This window comes from Halichoerus grypus, chromosome 11, assembly GCF_964656455.1.
Source record: "Halichoerus grypus chromosome 11, mHalGry1.hap1.1, whole genome shotgun sequence".
Taxonomy (NCBI): domain Eukaryota; kingdom Metazoa; phylum Chordata; class Mammalia; order Carnivora; family Phocidae; genus Halichoerus; species Halichoerus grypus.
In genome coordinates this window covers 39,145,887-39,167,604 of record NC_135722.1, presented here as the reverse complement: position 1 = coordinate 39,167,604, position 21,718 = coordinate 39,145,887, and the positions used below count along the sequence as shown (strand labels likewise).

The 21,718-nt window shown below is 57.8% G+C and overlaps 1 protein-coding gene across 1 annotated transcript in view; it reads left to right on the top strand.

Moving 5' to 3' along the window:
* KCNC1 (potassium voltage-gated channel subfamily C member 1) overlaps positions 1-17,785 on the top strand; it is a 44,717-nt gene extending 26,932 nt beyond the window's left edge. Inside the window, exons 2-4 of the mRNA XM_036116316.2 lie at positions 5,704-6,637; positions 15,253-15,441; positions 17,468-17,785. Coding sequence (XP_035972209.1) covers positions 5,704-6,637; positions 15,253-15,441; positions 17,468-17,532 — 1,188 coding nt within the window. The 3' untranslated portion in view covers positions 17,533-17,785. The remainder of the gene's footprint in view (positions 1-5,703; positions 6,638-15,252; positions 15,442-17,467) is intronic.
* Positions 17,786-21,718: the final 3,933 nt, after the last annotated feature.

Genomic DNA, 21,718 nt, shown 5'->3' with positions numbered 1-21,718 from the left:
GCCTCACCACCCTGGTTACCATAGAAATGGGATGCCTCGTTCTGTTGCCATGGCTACCACTTTCTAGAACACAATTGGTGGGTCTTTCACAGTTTGTGATTTGGTTCTGGGGAAAAAAAAAAAAAAAGCCAGGACTACCAGCTTGGGTTTATGCTGCATTATCAGGCGATCTTGCCTGTGTTGTCTTGAAATTTCACTGGGTGGCCTCTGAGGTGACCAGGCTAGGGGACAACTGTCCCTGTCCCTGGGCTGCCAGGCAAAACTCCCTTTGTGCCCCTCTTCCTCCCCTGGCAAGCCAGCAGCCCAGGAGACACTGGCCTTACAGCGGCCTGGATCCTGGGTGTGGGGGGCAAAGCTGCCGCTGGGGTGGGCTAGGGAAAGGAGACAAGGCCTGGCTGGGGGTGGGGGGCAGGAAGTCAGGACGCTGGGGGCTGAGGGGCATACCCAGGAGCTGGAAATCCAGGCGCTGACACGGTCGCCGTGGGGAGGCAGGCTGAGGGCGTTGGGGAAGGCCAAGGAGGCAGAGGGGGGCGGGCTGGAGCTGCTCTCCTGTGGGAGAGGCAGACGCTGAGTCAGCCACACCTGCAGGGGTGAGGTGGGCAGAAGAGGGGCTGGCCGGTGGCCGTGCCTGGGTTCTGTGTATCCGTAGTGAGTGTGCTATGCGGTGATGGCTGCCGCATCATCCGCGAGCTCCGAGTGTGCGTGCACGAGGACTGCAGGGGTGTGGACCTGCGTGTGTGTGTTTCCGTACAATCCATGGGCCCCTGTGTCATCTCTGGATGTGTGGTCAGGACCCTGGGCTGTAGTGTGTGGGGCTGCTCGTGCAGCATATGCGCTTAGGTAGGGGGTGTGTGCTCTGGGTAGTTGTGCGTGTCCGTGGTCTCTGGGTGACGGAGGATTGGGAGGCAGACAGCTCACGCGGGCCCTACAGCCCCTCCAGTCCTGGGAGACGTGGCTCCCAATGTCGCTCCCTGCCAGGGCTCGGCCAACCCCAGGAATGCCCCATCCCCATGCCCTTCCCCAGTCCCTCTGGCCGAGCTCCTTGAACAAGTTGGGGTCATCTCCCAGCCTGCCCTTCTCTGGGTCTGTGAGGAGGTGGCCAGGTGGGGACACAGGCGAGCCCATCCAAGGCTGCTTTCGGCAGTGATTCCCTGAGTAAGGTGGGGGCATCCTCCCCGCCCCTGGGCTGCTGTTACCCCGGGAGCTAGCAAGTCCTGGGCAGCTGGGCCGGCCCAAGAACAATTCAGGCATGGCTGGGCTCCAGCCTGGGCAGTCAGGTACCCAGTTCTCTCCCTGACTGGGAGTGGGCATAACCTGCCCTCAGGGAGTCTGAGCTGTGGTGCCAAGCTCTGAGACGTAGGGCCAGCTACCCAGTTGCTTTGGCAACTCTGCTGGTGGAAAGAGTTTAGCTTCTAGAGCTAGATGAACTTGGGTCCAAGCCTCAGCTTCATCACTAGCTCTGAACCCTTGGTTTAGTCTCTGACATCTCTGTACCTGGGTTTCCTTTTTGGCACAATAGGGTAGGACCACTGTCTCACTAGGTCAGTGAGAGGCCTAAAGGTGCAGAGTGGGTCCTTAGCTTTGGTAGCTTCCTGCTCTCTCCTTCCTGTGCTCAGCTTCCCTGCGGATGGACCAAAGGGAGCTGGGACTCAGCTGGAGGTGAGCTCTTGCTTTGGCAGGCCTGCTGGTCTCTGGGCATAGGAGAATGTGGCAGTCTGAGCAAGCCAGGGGCTTCTGCCTCCACAGCCCTCCTAGGAGCCCTCCTCAGGGCCCGGATGTTGCCGGGGCCTGGCCTGTGATGGAGGACCAGGCCTACCGCCAGCAGAGGCAAGGCCAGCAGGTGCCCGGGGAGCTGAGGCAGGGCAGCCCACGGGGCTTCCGCTTTCCCTCGCCTCCTCCTGGGAAAGGAGTCCTAGTGACTGGCTCTGGGCTGGGCTGCGGCTGCCACCCCCCCACCCCCCCCACCCCCTGCCGCCAACGCCCTGGGCACTGGGGCCCAGACAGGATGTTCCATTGATTGCTGAGAACCAATACTTTTTCCTACCCTAATTGTATAAGAACTGCCCTCTTTCAGGGCCTCAGTTTTCCTTTCAGGACTGGCCTGTGAGAGGGGCAGGTGGGGTGAGAGCTCTGCGGGCCTGTGGGGGCACCTGGGACATCAGTGCCCTGTCGGGGCTGTTCCCCTGAGCCTCCCCAAGTGCTAATGATCTGGCGTTGGAGACAGGCTTGCTGCCTCCTTGGGGGTGAATTTAGAGACTCCTTGGGGGGTCCCTTCATTTGCTGCCTCGTTAGGGCCTCAGCTCCAAGAGGAGCCTCACCTGGAGAAAGGATTCCAGGAGTTGGGATACTTAGTGGGGTCCTGAGGGATGAATGGGCTTTTCCAGAGGTACAAAGACACAGAGATGGGGGAGACGGGGGGGGGGTGGTCAGAAATGGTCGAGAGTTGCATGTGGCAAGAATGTTGGGTGCGGGTAGGGAGAGAGCCCTCGGAAGTCAGGGAGGCCAGGCACAGAGCGTCTCCTGTGTCTCTGTGGGCAGTGTGGTCAGGGGGCCTGGGCAGAGAGCTGGGACGCCAATGCATCGCTCCCTCTGGTAGCTGTATGAAGAGTGGACTGGCAGCTGAGACTCTAAGCCTGAAGCCTGCTAGCTTTGATGGCAGTGGTCTTATTGAGAGAGGGTCACGTGTGAGCAGAGTGGACAGAGTAGGATAGATGGGGGAGGGTTTAGGAGGGGGATGCCATGGTTGATGGGGCAATGAGGAGGGGAGGTGCCTCATGCCTCCTGCCATTGGCCAGGATGGGGAGCACGGGGATGCATTCCTCTCTCCGCATTCTTCGGACACTCATGCTGTGCATGTTCTTCTCCTTTCTCACAAAGTCCAGAGCAGGGGCAGGACCTACCCTTTGGGATTTGGTGAATGCCAAGCCCTAAGACGGGGCCCTCCAGAGGAAACCTGGAGGCAAATACCCAGCATTTTGGAATGTTTTTAGCTCCAGGAGCTTTGGCCACTCTGGTGATGGAAGGAGCTCTGGAGCTGGATAAACGTGGGTCAGAGGTGGTGGCCTCTCGTGGTTGCTTCCACTTTGCTTTTCTGGTCCACTTCTGGGGTGACCCAGGTCCGCACTATCTGGACCCTTGGAGCGCTGTTTCTGGAGTTAGAAGACCTGGCTTAGTCCCTACCCTGCCCCACCTTGTCCAAACCCCACCTACTTCACAGGGCTGAGGGAGCTTCTCTTTTCAGTCCACTGCATTGGACTTGTCTTTGCGTGTGTCCTTTACCCTCAGTGGGGCAGGGAGCTCCTCAAGGCTGAGGCTTTAGTCTGCTCTGCTGACCGTAACCTGGTGGCTGTAAAGAGTGGAAGGAAGAAAGGATGGATGGTTGGATGGATGGATGGATGGGCAGGCAGGTGGAAGGAAGAAAGGGAAGAAGGAAAGGAGGGAGGAAGGAGGAAGGACAAGAGAAGAGGGAAGGGAGGAATGAATGCATGCACGATGGATGGGAAGGGGGAGGGAGGGAGAGAGGAACAAAGAAAGGAAGGAGTGGAGGGAGGGAGGAGGGAAGAAGGAGTAATGAATATGAGGATGAAAGGGAGGATGGGAGGGAGGGAGGACGGGAGGAAGGGAGAAAGGGAAGAAGGAGGGATCGATGAGTGATCAGTGGATGGAAGGAAGGATGCACAGAGATCATACTTGATAGTAGTCTAGGAGAAAATTTTTGAAAAGCGTACAGTGACTATGAGCATAGCATAATGCAGGGAGACTTGTTCCTGTTTGGGGGCCTCAGGCTTCCGATCTGTAGCATGTCGGGTCTTGGACCAGGTAATATCTAAAGGCTTCTCTCACTCTGACATTCTAAAGTGCTGTCTTTGTCTCTTCCCCTTTTCTCTCCCCTTCCTCCAACCCAGAATGTTCCTTGAAAGGTCCACATGGTTCTTGGTTTCTAGATCCATGCCAGGTTAGGTGCCAGGTCCCATGGCTATGGTCAACCCAGACAAGGCTGTTCTTGGACTCCAATGCTGCCCCCGCACCGACTACCACCACGAGGCGGGGGGGATGCATCTGTGCAGACTACAGAGTTGCTAGAAGCAGCACGGATGCCTCTTGTGGATACAGGGCAGGGCCTTGGCCCTCCTTGAAGTTCTCCGTGAGGGCAGCTCTGGAGAATACAGGGGCCACCCAGTCCTGACTGTAGCCTTGGGCTGCTTCCAGAAGATGGCCTTGCTCCGGACATTGTCTATCTAGCACAGCCTGGGAGAAGGGGCCCCAGAGGCGGGGGGAACTGTGGGAACATGAAAGCAGGGATGACCAACTGGACTCCTGGAGGAGAACTGACTGGCTGGGGTTCTTCTAGAGCTCTGGGGGACCCAGGCTGTAAGAAGAGGCCTTGCCTGGAATTTAGTCTAGAAGGACAGACAGCTGCTCACTTCTCTTTCCTCAGGTACCGAGGTCTGCTGGGGGCTAGAGAAGCCCAGGGTCATCAGATGGGGCAACCAAACCAAACCAAAGGAGCTCCTGAACCTTTCTCCAGGGGCTCAGGTGGTTCTGGACAGGCTGGGTCATCCTGGCCATTTCCTTCTTACTGATGGGGTCTGAGAGGAGGAGGCAGCCACATATGTTTGGAAAGCCCCAGCCCTCCAGCAACTCCTTCCTCCCTCCCACCCACTCCCCTACCCGGCAGGAGAGAAGCAGATCCTGTGGTTTTGGTGCTTTTGAGGACCCCCAGTCCAATTCTCCTGATGCTGAACCTGCAACACAGTATCACTGACAAATGAACATTTAGCCTCTATTTCAGTACCTCCAAGAATGGGGAACTCACCTCCAAGCTGGTGGTGGGAGCTCCTAGGAGGACGGGGTGGGGGTTATAAAAGCTGTCTAAGGCCTTGGGGCAGTTATCTATTTTTTGCAGTTCTAAACTTGAGAGAACCCGAAAGAGGTTCTCAATGAGGTTCATCAATGAGGTTCATCAATGAGGTACACATTCCTGAAAAAGAGCATGAATGGACTGTGGTAGGAAGAGGAGGGCTGGGCCATGTGGCCACTGAGGGGCCAGATTCCACCATCGTTGCCCCTTCTCATTCCTTTGCCACCTTCAGCCTCAGCAGGCGAGGTCACTTTTATTACTCAGAGTGGCCTAAGTGCTTTACTAAGTCACCCCCAAATCACAGCGACTTACCACATCAGTAGTTGATTTCCCACTCAGGTACTTAGTGGGTATCTTTCTTTTCAGGGACTGAGGCTACATCCTTGTGGGGGCCCTGCTGGCCCCCAGGGCGTCAGCATGTAACTGGCAGCTGGGGGAGGACAGAGGGCCTAGAAGATGGGGTAGAAAAGTTCTAAGCGCCAGGCCTGTCATTAGCACACACCCCTTTCATGCGCTGTCCACTGGCCATGAACTCAGTCACGTGACCCCACCTAACCCCAAGGAGGCCTGGCAGATGGAGTCGAGCTGTGCATCCAGGAGGAAAGGAAAGGCATTTGTGAAAATAAAGCAATCTCTGCCGCAACTTCTTACCTCCCTGAGCCTCCTAACTCGGTGCTCTGAGGAGGGAAAGGTGGCCCATCAGATTGGCCCATGTTGGAGGGGGTGCTGAGCAGGCATCTTCCCCTGGCCCGGCCTCCGACTGGACCCAACGCCAAGGTACCCCAGGTTGCTTTGCTCTGCGTGGGAGGGCCTCCCTCTGACACTGTGTTTCTCCTCCACAGTATGTGGCCTTTGCCTCCCTCTTCTTCATCCTGGTCTCCATCACCACCTTCTGCCTGGAGACCCATGAGCGCTTCAACCCCATCGTGAACAAGACAGAGATCGAGAATGTTCGGAACGGCACGCAAGTGCGCTACTACCGGGAAGCAGAGACGGAGGCCTTCCTCACCTACATCGAGGGCGTCTGTGTGGTCTGGTTCACCTTCGAGTTCCTCATGCGTGTCGTCTTCTGCCCCAACAAGGTAGAGTTCATCAAGAACTCACTCAACATCATTGACTTTGTGGCCATCCTCCCCTTCTACCTGGAGGTGGGCCTAAGCGGCCTGTCCTCTAAGGCCGCCAAGGACGTCCTGGGCTTCCTGCGCGTTGTCCGCTTCGTACGCATCCTGCGCATCTTCAAGCTGACCCGCCACTTTGTGGGCCTGCGGGTTCTGGGCCACACTCTTCGTGCCAGCACCAATGAGTTCTTGCTGCTTATCATCTTCCTGGCCCTGGGCGTCCTGATCTTCGCCACCATGATCTACTATGCCGAGAGGATAGGGGCACAGCCCAATGATCCCAGCGCCAGTGAGCACACACACTTTAAGAACATCCCCATCGGCTTCTGGTGGGCCGTGGTCACCATGACGACGCTGGGCTACGGAGATATGTACCCGCAGACGTGGTCCGGCATGCTGGTGGGAGCACTGTGTGCGCTGGCGGGCGTGCTGACCATCGCCATGCCTGTGCCTGTCATCGTGAACAATTTTGGGATGTATTACTCCTTAGCCATGGCTAAGCAGAAACTACCAAAGAAAAAAAAGAAGCATATTCCACGGCCACCGCAGCTGGGATCTCCCAATTATTGTAAATCTGTCGTAAACTCTCCACACCACAGTACTCAGAGTGACACATGCCCGCTGGCCCAGGAAGAAATTTTAGAAATTAACAGAGCAGGTAGGAAACCTCTTAGAGGCATGTCGATCTGACCTTTCACCTCCGCCCCCCGTAGCGATGATTCCAGATTCAGTCAGACTGCTTCCTTAGTTCCGTGGGCAACCCGGGACCCCGCACTCAGTCTCAAGGTGTGGAGCCCGGGGGCCCAGGGAGATGCTGGGCAGCCAAATTCACAAGGCGAGAGCCTGCTGGAGGAACCTCACTGGTGGCCCTGGGTAAAGAGGTTGGCGCGCTGGTCTCGTGAGGTTCGGAAGAGACGACATGGCCTGCGAGGTTGCTGAGGACTCTCTTAGCAGGAGCCCAGGGGGCCGCTGCTCGGTGGGCAGGAGGCAAGCGTGAGTCTCTGACTCAGGCCACTGTCCCGGGGCCGGGGCAGGGCAGGGGTGGGTGTCATTCGGAAATGCCAGACAGCTTCCGACGTGGTCTTTCCTTGGCTCCCTTCAGGCTGTGCGGAGAGCACAGCTGTTGCCTGGGATCGGGCAGGAGCGTCCCTGCAAAGGCAGTAGCGAGGATTCTCAGCCCCGACAGAGCCTGTCTCCACAGCCGAGTAGAACTCCTGCTCTGATTCCGGCTGCCTAGCTCCGGGTGCGTCCTAGGAGACGCCCGTAGCCCTCCGTCACAAGCTTACTTACCCCATAGCATGCCGAACCAACTCATCTTCTACCACCACTCTCGAGTTTAGCATTTATCTTTAGGAACCTGTTGGAGCGACTCTAGCTTTCACGTTGTCTGTTGGGTTGATGGTCGAGTGGGAGGTTCTGGTGGCCTTCTGATGGAAGCGGCTGGTGAACAAAGGACGAGAGGGGGCCACCACCCCGGGCAGCTTAGACGAAAGCACTACAGACAGCAGCCGCCTCCCACCGAGGGTCCTCCCCATGTCCGGCAGTAGGGACTGCAGCAGCAATACGCGACATCCAGACCAGTGTGCAGCCACATTCCCGTGAATTCAGTGAGGGGCCGGGGGGAGGGGGGCCACGAAACAATACTAGTCACTGTGGGATATATTCTCATATTCCATGGCTGGTGGTTTGTTATGGGACTATCTCAGTTTTATGAGAACCTGCACATAGCACATAAAGTTGATCACGGGGCTCTGGTCCGAAGATATAAAGCCCATAGTCTACCTCTACCCATGGAATACCATCGACTTATTCTGTGGACACAGGGATTTCAAGGAAATGAATGACCCAGAGAAGAATGGCAACACTGAGCTAAGAGGTGCTGGGGTGAGGGAGGCTGAGTGAGTGACAGGTAGCATTTAGTCTATGGAGGACGTCTCCGTGCCCAGGTCAGCCCTGGATGAGCAAGTTTCCCTCGGTTTGGGTGGCCTCACCCAGCAGATGAGTGATTCTTTCCTGTTGATGTGCCCACCGCCCCGTCCTGTTCCCGATCTGGCTTCATTCCACACCTGTGCTCCCTAGCACAGTACCCCCGAGACCCACTTCTCTGCCCATGGGAGCTCTCCTGCCCCTTCATCTGGTCCCATACCCCTCCCCACTTCCTGGATTCCTGGAGGCACTCAAGAAGAGTGTGGTTAGTGTCCCAGGCTGGGTCAGGGGGTGGGCAAGGGTCTCCGAGGCTGGAACAGGGGGCCTGAACTAGGGCTGGGCCCCTTGGCCAAGGCATGGCTCCTGTTCAGCAGGGGAAGCACACGCCAGTGGAAAGCTCCCGCCCCACCTCTCTGCTTTAGATTAGGTGGACATTTGACCTCAGGAGCCACCATCATGGCACGGAAAGTTCCTGGGGCTCTGGGGAGGGTCTGGGCTGGCCTAGCCCCCACCATCACTCCAGGTCCCAGCAGGAAGAGCTCAAAGCTGGGTGACATCACCATGGCGCAACTTGGTCCTTCTGTTACATCCTCTCCAACAGCGGATCTATCAGGATCAGTGCCCTGAGCTTGGGTGCCCAGGCCGGCCTACCAAGGATCCCCAGTTCACTCCAGTCAGGCGCAGATTCCTCTGTACTCCTAGAAAATGCCAGTATTCTCCATGTGCTGAGGGCACACACATGCACGCACATGCAAGCGTGCACGCAGGCGCACACACACACACGCATACACATGCACACGCCTGTGCGCACGTATGCCAAGTACAGACGTGTGTGTTCCGACGTGCACACCAGCTGGTCCCAGACACACAGCCCTCTTCTCGTGCTGCAGCAGACCTGCGAAGCCCTTTCACTTCCTGGTGGACGCCCTGGGCCCCCCAACCATGGCAGCCCTGCTCCCAGGAGCCTCCTGGCCCCTGGCCCCAGATCTCAGGGACCCAGAGAGCTCTGAGCTCGGGCAGTCTCTGGCTGAGGTGGGATTTGGGGGCCTCCCAAGCGTGCCCTCAGGAGCCCAGATGCCCAGACCTTCCTGCCTTTCTCTCCCCAACCCCACACTCTGCCCTCCCTCCCTTCCCAAATACTTGCCCTGGAGGTGCTGTCCTGCCATCCAGACCTGTCCACCTTGGCTCCCAGACCCCTCTGAGCCTCCTCTCTCACCAGAACACTTCTCCTTCCAAAAGCTGGTGTGTGAGACCCAGATGATCTATCAGCAAGGGGTGTGGTCCTTAAGGGACCTCCATCTCTGCATTACGGAGTCCCTTCCCATTTGCTTCCTTCTCTGCTTGCAGCCACATACCTAGATGGGTATGGGGGTGTCTGTGATTGAGTGGGGGGGGGAAGCCAGAGGTGAGGAAGGCAAATGTGTGTGGAGATCTGACCCTACGAGAATTGGGAGAGGTAAGACACAGCCCCCAAGGCCTTTCCAGCCTTGCTCCACCCCCAAGGACAGTCAGGTGGCCTCAACAAAATCTGCGTTTTCCAATTCCACTTTTAGAATCTGGTTTAAGGCTAGATGTAGCCTGCTGGGCTCTGGGGTATCCCCTACCCCTCACCCCCCAGGGCCAGACCCCCAGGACTCAAACAAAGCCTCCCAGTCGTATCAGCAACACTGTCCCTCACCTCCATCTCTTGGTCTGTCCTGAAGCCTCAGGTCTGTGTGTCTGGGAGGGATGACCTGGTCTCGTCCTCTCTATGGCTGGCATGGCCTCCCTGTTTGGGGGATTTGTCCCGTGGGGGTTGCAGAGCCTCCTAGGGGGACGCCGGGAGGGCACCCCACAGTCAGGGGCTGCCTGGGGCGGATGGCCCAGGAGAAGCTGCTTATCTCCCAGAAAGGCTCTCCCTCCCCCATCTAGAGTGGGGGCCCTAGACCACCTGCTCTGGACAGCTAGGACTGCTCCCTCTGTCCTGCCATGTCCATCCACGTGTGTGTCTTGTCCATCTCTGCTCCTGTGATATGGGTTGGTCCTCTGTGGCTGCGTCCGGGGCTGTGGGGTCCCACCATAGGTGAGCAGGGTGCTGGCACGGGGGAGGGTTGGGGGCCAGACCCATTTTTTGCCCACTGGCATGGAGTGCAGCCGTGAGGTCCCAGGGAAAGTGCTATCTGGGCTCCCCAGGAGCCACCCCTGCAGCCTCTGGGTCATCTCTGAAGGGAGATTCTCCCCTGAGCAGCTGAGTGCGCAGCGCCCCCCGCCCTGGCCTTCCACCTTCCCCGGCCGGGCCGCGGTGGCTGCTGGGAGGGGCGGTAGTCCGCGGGGCAGGGAGGGTGCCAGGAGCGGGCAGAGGGGACAGACGGGGTGTGGGCAGGGGCCCTCCACACGGGCTGACTGGGTTGTTGTTCGGGATGGAGGGCCAGGGTGGGCAGCGGGGGTCCGGAGTGGGGTCCTCGAGGCCCCCGGGGAAGCGAACCCGCTCTGAGGGCCAGGCATGGGTGTTCTTTTCTGTGTTGTTCACATTTTCTCTCTTTCTCTCTCTCTCCACTAATCATGTCTCTCTCTCTCTCCTCGTTTTGTTGCATGACTTGTGCCAGTTCTCGTGATTATACTCTGCTCGTGTCTCTCACAGACCGTCCCCTCTTAGCCTGGGACTTTTTCCCTGAGCCCCCGCTGGGCAGACCCCTCGGGGCTAAACCCAAGGAAATGCCCAGCACCCCCCCCGCCCCAGCCCGGCGTGCCCCCCCCCCCCGTGCCCGCTGCTGGTGTGAACAGTAAGTACGTCGGCGCTGCCCAGAGAGCAGGGCAGAAAAGCCAGCCGTGCTGGCCGAGGGCCCAGACACCGGGTTCTCCTTGCTCCAAAGTTTAAAAAAAAATGACCCTCTTGTGGATGCTCATCTATCTCAGCCCATTTCAAAGCCTGGAAACCATCTCTGTGAGACGCTGCCCATGCTGCCATTTCATCATTGCAGGCCGGCGGGGCGAGTGGGGGCCCAGGGGCCGGCGGGGCTCACAGCCTTCTGGGGAGCGGGTGGGAACCAAGGCTCCCGGGGGGAGGACAGGGTGGGGGCAGGAGGGCAGGGAGGCTTGGGTGCGCTGGCACCTCTGGCCTCTTTCACGGGTCCCCCAGGTTTACAGAGTTGGCCCCTCCTTGGTTTCTCTCTCTTCCAGCCACCCCAATGCTCCCAGTTTCTGAGAGCACCCCAAACCGCAGATAAGCCACCTGCCTAGGGAGGCTGGCTTCTTCACAGAACAAGACCTGAACACACCCACCCAGTCATAGCTTCCCCTCAAAGGTCACCGTGGTTGAGAGGAGCAGCATGCCCCAGGGGTGTCCTGGAGTCTTTCCAGGGAAAGGTGTCCAGCTCACACCCACCTTGGGGCACCTGATGGCTGCCCCTGCCCCCAGCCCCTGTAGGGAAAACCAGCCCAACTTGGTGCCCTTTAAAGGCCCAGGGAGCTCGATTCTCCAGGGGCAGGGCACTGAGGGGCAGAGCCGGTGGGCAGGGGCTCAGCACTCAGCACTCGGAGCCAAAGGAGGGGTGTCAGCTTCTACCACCCACCTTTGACCCACCCCCAGAACTACCGGCTGTAGATACCTCCACCGACAGACAGACTATGGCCGACAGAGAGACGGCAAACCCTGGCTCCCCTCCCAGACCGAGAGGCTGCTGGGTACGACTCGCTGTTTTCCCCTTGAGGACAATTTGTGCAGGGTACTAGGAGCCCCAGCTCCGCATCCTCATCCACTCTCACCTCCCCGATACTCCTTCCCTTCTCTCTCCCCGCTGCCTTCCTCCCTCAGCCCCTCCCCTGGGAGGGAAGACAGGGGTCGGCCAGAATGGGAGGCAGGCCGGGGCTTGTCTGTACGCACACGTGTGTGCCCACAGACACGCCCCAAGTGCTCGGCAGCTCCCAGACCCCAGAGAGGCCCCAGGCACGTGGTGTCGGAGTTACCTTGGTAACTGGCCTTTCTGGTTCAGAATAAACCGGGGAGTGAAGCCCCTGGGATTTGTCAAGAAACGCACTGTACGTGAAATGCTTTGCCATCTTGTACGACAGACTTTTTTTTTTAAGTTCCAAAATTATGATGGGATTTTTTTTGGATTTGCTTTACGAATAAACCTGATTGGTCCATTTCTCTTTTGACTGACTGCCTCTTTGTAGTGACATGATGTGTACACGGGCCGTGATCCCACCCACGGGCACGCTGAGTGCGTGCACATGGAGAAGGATCACTCGTGCGTGTAGTTACATGATGTGAACAGGGTCATGGAGGAGGGTCCCCTCTTTAGTCTTTCAGAGAGCCCCCCCTCGTGTTCACACCCATGTTGGTGTTGCTTTCCCTTGAGGCTCTCCCCCCAGATGAAGTCTTTGAGGAAGCCCCCCGGGGGCCCACCGTGAGGACTGAGTTGCTCCACCCTGGCCTGGAAGATTCTGCCTTGAGGGCAGAGAGCAGGGGGCAGGCTCAGTCCCCAAGAGTGTTGGGCGGGAGCTGAGGTCGGACAGAGCTACCTCTGCCGGCTCCAGAGGCTTGCACACCTCTGCTCCTGGACCTGGGAGAGGGAGAGCTCCTTGCTCTGGCCGCGCTTTGCCCCCCGCCAGATGTGTCCTCAAACCTCTTCCCGGGTTCCTTCTCAGGCTGTCACAGACGCCAAGACTCTTTACCTGCCCGAGTCCATCCGCCACTGTTGTCTTTACACGTCCATTTGCTCTGCTTTGCCGGGACGCTGCTGTGAGGAGGCAGAGGAATGGGAGGCCCTCCCAAATCATGGCCCGCTCTCACTGCCTCCTGCATTCATCCCTGCTGTGCCTTCGCCAGCTGACCAGGCCCGCTGCGGGCAGAACGGGACGGCTGACACCCGCGTGACTGGTGTGGGGGATCAGCGCTGGCTGAGTGACTAGCTTAAGTCTGCGTGGGGATGGAGCAGATTGAACGGTTGAATTGGGTCTGTGTGGGGACAGAGGGGACTGCGTGACCAGGCCTGGTCTGTGTGGGGGGTGGGACATACAGATGACCAGGGTGAGTCTGTGTGGGGACAGAGGGGACTGCGTGACCAGGCCTGGTCTGTGTGGGGGATGGGACATACAGAGTGACCAGGGTGAGTCTGTGTGGGGACAGAGGAGACTGTGTGACCAGGCCTGGTCTGTGTGGGGGGTGGGACATACAGATGACCAGGGTGAGTCTGTGTGGGGACAGAGGAGACTGTGTGACCAGGCCTGGTCTGTGTGGGGGATGAGACATACAGATGACCAGGGTGAGTCTGTGTGGGGACAGAGGGGACTGCGTGACCAGGGTGAGTCTGTGTGGGGGGGTGGGACATACAGATGACCAGGGTGAGTCTGTGTGGGGACAGAGGAGACTGTGTGACCAGGGTGAGTCTGTGTGGGGGGGTGGGACATACAGATGACCAGGGTGAGTCTGTGTGGGGACAGAGGGGACTGTGTGACCAGGCCTGGTCTGTGTGGGGGGTGGGACATACAGATGACCAGGGTGAGTCTGTGTGGGGACAGAGGAGACTGTGTGACCAGGGTGAGTCTGTGTGGGGGGTGGGACATACAGATGACCAGGGTGAGTCTGTGTGGGGACAGAGGGGACTGCGTGACCAGGCCTGGTCTGTGTGGGGGATGGGACATACAGATGACCAGGGTGAGTCTGTGTGGGGACAGAGGAGACTGTGTGACCAGGGTGAGTCTGTGTGGGGGGGTGGGACATACAGATGACCAGGGTGAGTCTGTGTGGGGACAGAGGAGACTGTGTGACCAGGGTGAGTCTGTGTGGGGGGTGGGACATACAGATGACCAGGGTGAGTCTGTGTGGGGACAGAGGAGACTGTGTGACCAGGGTGAGTCTGTGTGGGGGGTGGGACATACAGATGACCAGGGTGAGTCTGTGTGGGGACAGAGGAGACTGTGTGACCAGGGTGAGTCTGTGGGGGATGGGACATACAGATGACCAGGGTGAGTCTGTGTGGGGACAGAGGGGACTGCGTGACCAGGCCTGGTCTGTGTGGGGGGTGGGACATACAGAGTGACCAGGGTGAGTCTGTGTGGGGACAGAGGGGACTGTGTGACCAGGCCTGGTCTGTGTGGGGGGTGGGACATACAGATGACCAGGGTGAGTCTGTGTGGGGACAGAGGGGACTGCGTGACCAGGCCTGGTCTGTGTGGGGGGTGGGACATACAGAGTGACCAGGGTGAGTCTGTGTGGGGACAGAGGGGACTGTGTGACCAGGCCTGGTCTGTGTGGGGGCAGGGCATACAGAGTGACCAGGGTGAGTCTGTGTGGGGACAGAGGGGACCGTGTGACCAGGGTGAGTCTGTGGGGGATGGGACATACAGAGTGACCAGGGTGAGTCTGTGTGGGGACAGAGAAGACTGTGTGACCAGGCCTGGTCTGTGTGGGGGGTGGGACATTCAGAGTGACCAGGGTGAGTCTGTGTGGGGACAGAGGAGACTGTGTGACCAGGCCTGGTCTGTGTGGGGGGTGGGACATTCAGAGTGACTAGGGTGAGTCTGTGGGGACAGAGGAGGCTGCAGTGACCAGGGTGAGTCTGTGTGGGGACAGAGGGGACTGCATGACCAGGCCTGGTCTGTGTGGGGGGTGGGGCATACAGAGTGACCAGGGTGAGTCTGTGGGGACAGAGGAGGCTGCAGTGACCAGGGTGAGTCTGTGTGGGGACAGAGGGGACTGCATGACCAGGCCTGGTCTGTGTGGGGGGTGGGGCATACAGAGTGACCAGGGTGAATCCAAATGGGCGGGGGGCAGGATGAGTGATGAGATAGGGTATGTGTGGAGGACAGTGTGAAGTGTGTGATGAGGTGGGATCCCTCAGCAGGGGGGGAGAGTTGATAGATGGGGTCTAGATAGTGCTAGGGAAGCCTTGAGGAACTAGCTAGATGTGGATGGCCAGCAGCCAGGCTCTGGTCAGCAAGAGACAGAGGTCTGAAAAGGCCACCTCTCTGGACTGGAGTTTTTCTGCGTGTCTGTCTTCTCCCTGAGCTCTGTGTCTGGCCCCCTACCCATGACCGCATCCACACCATCCTGTCTCATCGGCCCTGCCTTGGGCCCTGGGCCCGGCCCCCAGCACCGTGCTTGCTGGACCCATCACCAACTCATCTTTTTGCAAACTTTGAGCAAACCCAGGAGCCCCCCCCCCCCATTCCCTGCACTGTGGGCAGCCCACAGGCTGCCCGAATGAGCTGGGGACCCGTAGCCTCGTGCTTCCCTCCATGGCCCACTCGCTTTTCTGTCCTCAGGGACAGGCTGCCCTTTGCCAATGCCCCACCTCTGGCCTATCCCCCTCCCCCACTAAACAGTTTTCAGTGTCTCAATAGCTTCTGCTTATATGTTTGAAGATTCCAAACTGAATGGGGAGGTGGCGAAGGCCGCGCTGGCGAACGAAGACTGCCCCCACATAGACCAGGCCCTCACTCCTGATGAGGGCCTGCCCTTTACTCGCTCGGGCACCCGCGAGAGATACGGACCCTGCTTCCTCTTATCAACCGGGGAGTACGCGTGCCCACCTGGTGGAGGAATGAGAAAGGGTATGTAGGGGAGGCGGGGGCACTCTGCATCAGCTGGGCCGCCTCGCGCTCCTGCAGGTGGGCGGGTGGGGTGGCGGGGGAGGGGTGCTGAGGGGCAGGCAGGCACGCTGAGGGGGGGCAAGGAGCAGAAAGAGCCCCCCCCAGGGTTGGTCTCTGGAGGTCTGAGTCCCTTTCTCCCAAGTGGGATGTCAGGCTGGCAGAGAGAACTTGAGGTCCCGGTAGCTGGGGTTGGAACTGAGCTGAGGGGTAGGAAGGGGTTCAGGGACAGGCTGGATGACTACGGGGCTGTGACCCTCAGGCAGGGGGGTCACTGGGGATGTGAGGGGAGCCTTGACTCCTCCGGGCTACTCCGGCAGATGGCAGGTGAGACCAAGAAGGCAAAGTGATCTCCCCTGTCCCTTGGTTGCAGAGAGCAACAGGGTGGGCCTGGCCTGGCCAGGACCCTGTGGGCTTAGCCACCCGAGGTCCATGTTCTGGAAGAGCACCCTTTAAAGAGAATCTGTAGGCCAGTGGGAGGGGAGGCATGGAGAGAGGTGGCCTCAGGGCTTGGGGATGAGGCCAGTGTCATTGCAGAGGTAAGATGTGTGCTAGTCAGAATATTGCTAGTGGCAGTTAGAGAACTCGCGGAGAGAAGGTTAAGCAGGACTCTGCGCAGCACCTTGCATCCCTGGTCACAGCCCCGGGTGTGGTTAGCGCCCCCTTGTGGTTGGTGAAGGCTAAGCTCCACGGTGGCCTCTGTTCAAGGTCTCCTTTTATCAGACCCTTATCTGAGGCTGACCCCCTGGGGTGAAGACTTCTCCTAGAGCTTGAGCATGGGCTGGAGAGAAGCTGGAGGCGGGGGCCCAGAGCACCCTAGCTCCAGGCTTCGGGCATTGGCCTGGAAGGTAGAGGAAGCCATCCTTGGCCAATCGGACTGGCTGGGCAACTCATGCATGTCTGGGAGTGCCTCACGGGCTCACACGGGACGCATGCTGACCGGAGTGAGCAGGCTGGGCCGGAGCCATAGTTGGTTTTTTTAGAGCAATAGTTGGTGTAGCCTGTGGCCATTCACGACTGCTCCAGTATGTGAAGCGGTTCAACAACACACAAGGAGAAAACACAGAATTTAAAATAAAGGGCCAACCCAAACCCAGGAGAGGAGAGGCACCTACGCTGAGATGGGGAAGTCCTTCTGGTTGTTGGTGCTTAGTGTGCCCACCTGATCCGGGCTGGCCCCCGCTCCCTTGCCCTGCCTGGAGGTCCCCCGGACCCCAGTGCGGCATATACCCTGCCCGCATGGTGCTGCATGGTGGAGGGCTGCGGGCCTGAGGCGGGCCCATCCTTGGCACCTTCCATGGATAGGCCCGATGCTCCCCTTCGCAACTGGCTTCTCCTGGGTGGAGGCTCTAGGATCCGAGGAGCAGGGGTGGCCCAGGGGAAAGAAGGGGAAAGCAGGGAGGCTTTGTGTGTGCTCTGCCCGGTAAGTTCTCATGGGCTGCCTGTCTCCTTCATCTTGAATGCTGGGTCCATCTGGGTGGCCTGAAAGAGCAGACAGGAGAGTCTCTTCACTGTGCTTCTAGAAGCCCAGGGAGAGTGGGACAGAAGAAGCCCCATCTCCCTGTAGCGGCCGAGGGAGCCCAGTGGCAGCCACCATCCACAGGTGGGACCTGCTGCCCAGTCCCACAGAGGCGGGGGTGCCAGAGTCTTTGGGAGGCACGAGGGCTGAAGTGCCCCCACCCCATCCACCCGGCCCTGTTCTCATGGAGTCATGACAGCACTGAGGACTTGCTTTTCTCAGGAGAATTGCAGTGCCTCAGCCACATGCAGAGTAGGAAAGTTAGGGACTCGACCCGGTCCCCAGGAGGGAGAGAGAGGCGCGCTGGGCCGGCTCACTGCATGGGAACACCACGTCAGCTGGAGAAGACTCGGCCTGCCTCTGCATGCGGCTGTTCTGTCTTTCCTCCTCCTTCCTTAAAAACTAAGTACCAAGCGGGATGGGAAAGCCAAGAAGAGAAGCTCAAGTGTTAATTGTATTCTTTACATACAGATCTTTGCAAAGAAAGCCCTGTCATTGCTAAGTATATGCCGACAGAGGCTGTGAGAGTGACTTGACCAGGCGGCTTGGCCGAGGACACTGGTGGCTATTAAGCATCTGGGTGGACCAGCAGCCCCTCCTCACCCTCGGACAGAGTAAATTCACGCCATGCAGGTTTGCCGGACGAGTCCGAGTGGCCCAGGTCTTGTACTAGGACGGACGTAGCTTTTTCTACGGCCAAATGGTAACTGACCGTAGAGGATTTCTTTTCCTTCTTTTCTTTCTTTCTCTCTCTCTCTCTCTCTCTTTTTTTTTTTTTTTTACATTTTATTTTATTCGGGGAGGGAGGTGGAGGGGTTCCTTAGCATGACTTGCATGAAGTTAAACAGAAAACCCAGCAAACCAAACCCACCAACCCCCTGCAACTGTAACGATCACCCTAAACAACAACAAGAAAAAAAAAAAAAGCAGAAGTCCTCTATTTTCTTTCAAAGCTCTTTACTTTTACACACGTTGCTGGAGCCAGACTGTAACGGCGTTTGGTAGAAACCTGTACGTTTCTGGGGGGTGGGGGTGGGGGTGGGGATGGGGAATGGACGGCTTCCCTTTTTGTACACGAGCTCGAGAGTCAAGGTTCCAAAAAGGGCAGTCGGTCAGTCATTGGTCATATTGACCTCACCTTCATAGCGCATCTCTCACGCGGAAACTGAGAACTTTGCTCCAAATAGAATTGTGGAAACGTGCACTGCTGCTTTCTTCCCTCTCTGTCTGGCATGCTTGTGACCCAGCGGACGTCTCCCCAAGACCCCTGACAGCGGCTAGTCTAGGTTGATTCTATCATCTTCTTGGTGTGTAGATCCAGTGTGACCAGCTCTCATAACAAGTTGTTCATAGTAAATAATCCGCACCGTACGGATCTTCCGAGTGTTCCTTTAGAGCACCAAACGATCAGGACCACGGGAGGGGTGGCCCTCCTCCACCTTTATTAAGGCACAACCTGGCATTGTATGCAATTTAGTACTTCAGAGTAAAAAACTGCATGCCCAATGTTATGCAAAGCGATTCTAGCATGAAATAAATTTTGTATCATGGTTTCTGTATAGTCTAAAGCAGATTTGTTTTCCTGAAGCAATTGGAGGTTTGCAGAGACCCACTTCTGCATCTTGAATAAATATAGTATTTTCCCAACAGAAACAGAGGACAGTAGCTTGGCTTTGATCTGATTCTAAAATTAGTGGTGGGGTGGGGGGTGGGGAAGGATGATATTTTTGAAAAACACATGCTTGAGTTGAAAAAAAAATGCAACATCTCGAGCTTTCACTGCAGCTCGCAACATTTCCTGGAAAGAGAGCAATGCTGCTTTAGCTCAACACCCTTCCCTCCTTGGGCCCTGGCCCTCAATAATAAAAAGCTGACTTTTGAGATGAAGCACGGATTCTCGGATTTTTATTGCCCTGGGCAGTGTCGCGATTCGGTTCTGCCTGTCATCAGGCCTGCTGGGCTGGGCTGGGCTGGGGTAAGCCTGAACCCTGGCCCCAAGGTGCTGGCTGTCCTCCTGCTGGGAAAAAACAGGCTCTTCCAGTTTGGTCTGGGGAGGGAGACAGTTCTCAGAAGGGATGGGGCATACCAAGACTTGACCCTAAAAGGAGCACATCTTCTAGGGGGTTCGCCGACACGGAAACTTCTCTGCGAGTCCTGCCATATTGATGACTCCTTGAATCTGGCCATGTCAGAGCTCCCAGCCCCCGTGCAGACCTTCGTCACGTCCCTCGTAGGGCCATTCATGAATCTGATGGTGGCAGAGGCAGGGGACTGACTGACAGGTCTGGGTGCCCTGCCCAGCTGCACCCTGCTGGGTCCAGTTTGCCAGATCACCTTACTGCACACATCACACTCAGCCAGGAGGCATCTTGAAGGGGAGGAGCCCTCTCTCAGGGATCTTGATTTGCACGGGTTGTTCACTTGGTTTCTCATGAGGGATAGAGTAGGGACTGGGTTCCAATTCTTTTCTTATTCATTGGAGAATCCAGGAATGTTCAGGTGGAAAGTCCCTAACGGTCATGGCCGTCAGCCTCTGAGCATTTTATAGATGAGGAAGTGAAGTCCGCAGAAGAGAATGGTCTTCCCAGGGCCACAAACAAGTGGGTGTCAGTCTCCCTGGATTTCAGCTCCCTTGATGCCCCCAGCATGGCCTGAGTCAGCCGTCAGATGGGTGGGTGGGAGGCTGAAGGTGGGTGTGAATTCTCATCCAGCAGTGCCTTGTCCCCTCGGAGCCTTTGCCTGTGTGGCCCAGGAACCAAGGGCGGGGGGTTGGTGGGGCAACGGGTACAGTAAGTCCCAAGGGGCCATGTAGCCGAAGAACTGCCAGGTCACACTATGTGTGTCACAGCCATTCACAAATATCGGGATGTGAAAGCCAAGCAGCCTCAGCTGCCGCAGGGAACACCGTGTTCACTCTACTGGGACCCAGCCTGGAGGAAGCACCTCTGGTGGCCTCAAGTGGACTAAACACAAAGCCATTTGCAGTGTGGGTTTTCCGGGACATAGTAGCTAATGGGGAAAAGAGATGAACATACACCGAGCGTCTGCACATGGGGGGCATCTGGGAAACATGGTCTGATGACAGCCCACAGTAATTCCACCGGCCCGTTTTAGAGGCTAGAGGACAGGTGCAGAGAGGCTAAGTAACTGGCCCAACGGCACCCAGCCAATGAAAGATGAAGGAAGATTTTAACCTAGGTGAGCTGACTCCAGGGCTCAGGTGAAGCCGTCTCAAGCTAAATGGGGCCTTCCGGGGACTGGAACCCGGAATTGATAGGAACACTAGCGTGGCTGGTCCTAAATCCCAGGGCCCTCAGGACCCGGCCTCCTGCCAGCCTTCATGAAGCACCCTGAGTATGAGGGAAGCGGCCACTTTACATGCTGCTCAGAGCCTTCCGTACACATGTCTGGCCACCTCACTCTCCTGCTTGAACACCTGCCCTCACTCTCTCTGACCGTCCCACCATGTCCCACCTAACGTGCTAACTCCCAAGTCCCATCTATTACTAAGTCTCTTTCCTCGGAACTGGCAGGTGCCCGGGGGGCGGGGGGCAGGGGCGGGGAAAGAGCGCTTTCCTCTGAGCCCTGGGCCCAGATTCACCTTTGCAAGCACAGCCTCATCTAGTTTGGATCTGACAGCCTACTGGAACCAAGAGGGTGGGGGTATCAAGGGAAGGGGGGTGCCTGTGGCCCAGAAGGGAGAGTATGTGGCAGACAGGTGAGGGTATGAACAGCCCACTCACACCTGGAATGTGGTGACCATACACAGTCTCCGCAGACGCCAGGCCCATGACCTGTGAGTACACGGTGGGGCTCATGCCCCTCTTCTGTTCCCTTCCTCCTTCTCACGTGGGAGGAATACAAAGGCCAATCTACTTGGCCTATCAGAAAAAAAGGAATTTAAAAATGGGTGGGTATTTACTCGCATTGGCCCCCATGGCACATTAGCTAACCCGGCGGAGGATACTGACCCTCACTATCACCTAGTTCTGACTGCACGGTACAGTTCTCACCCACGTGTAAGAGACAAGCAGAGGACAGGCGGGTGGGAGGGGGTGTGACCCCCTCATTCAGCCTCCCCACCCCATGGTGGCCCTAAGAGTGTACTCATCAGTTCATTCGTTAACACTTCCCGGGCACTTCCTCTGTGGATCAGGGCCCATCCTTGGTGAAGGGGTTCCAGAATCCACCAAGACCGGGTCCCTTGCTCTCGAAGAGCCCAGGGTCTATTTGGAATGAGGGGCGTGGACATCTCCAAGTCTGAAAATGACCACAGGAATCAAAGGGTCTGGAAAACATCTGGGCGACCCTGTTGACAGCCCCCTGGAGTTTCCGGGCACTCATCAGGCCCAGCAGACGGGCTTGCAGAAAGCCCGGCAGCTGCCGTAGGGAAGGCACAACGGGGGAACCCGAGGCGACGGAGCCATCCGCGGTGTCGTCTAGAGCCGGGAGCCATTCACTGCGCCGTGTGCGGATGGCCTGCGCCCGCAGGCCTGCAAGAAGGCTCTGAATCAGCTCTGAGCCAGAGTCTGAGGCTCAGGGCTGACGCAGCCTGCTCGTTTCAGGCTGGGAAGGAGCCCTGAGACGCGTCTTTCTCGGGAGAGGCACCGGGGCTCAGCAGAAGACTTGGACCTGGGACTTCTTCCAGCCGGTGCTGAAGGAGGCGGGAGGGAAGCCCGTGCTGCGGGAGACAGCGTGCTGGCTCCCTGTGAGCAGTAAGCC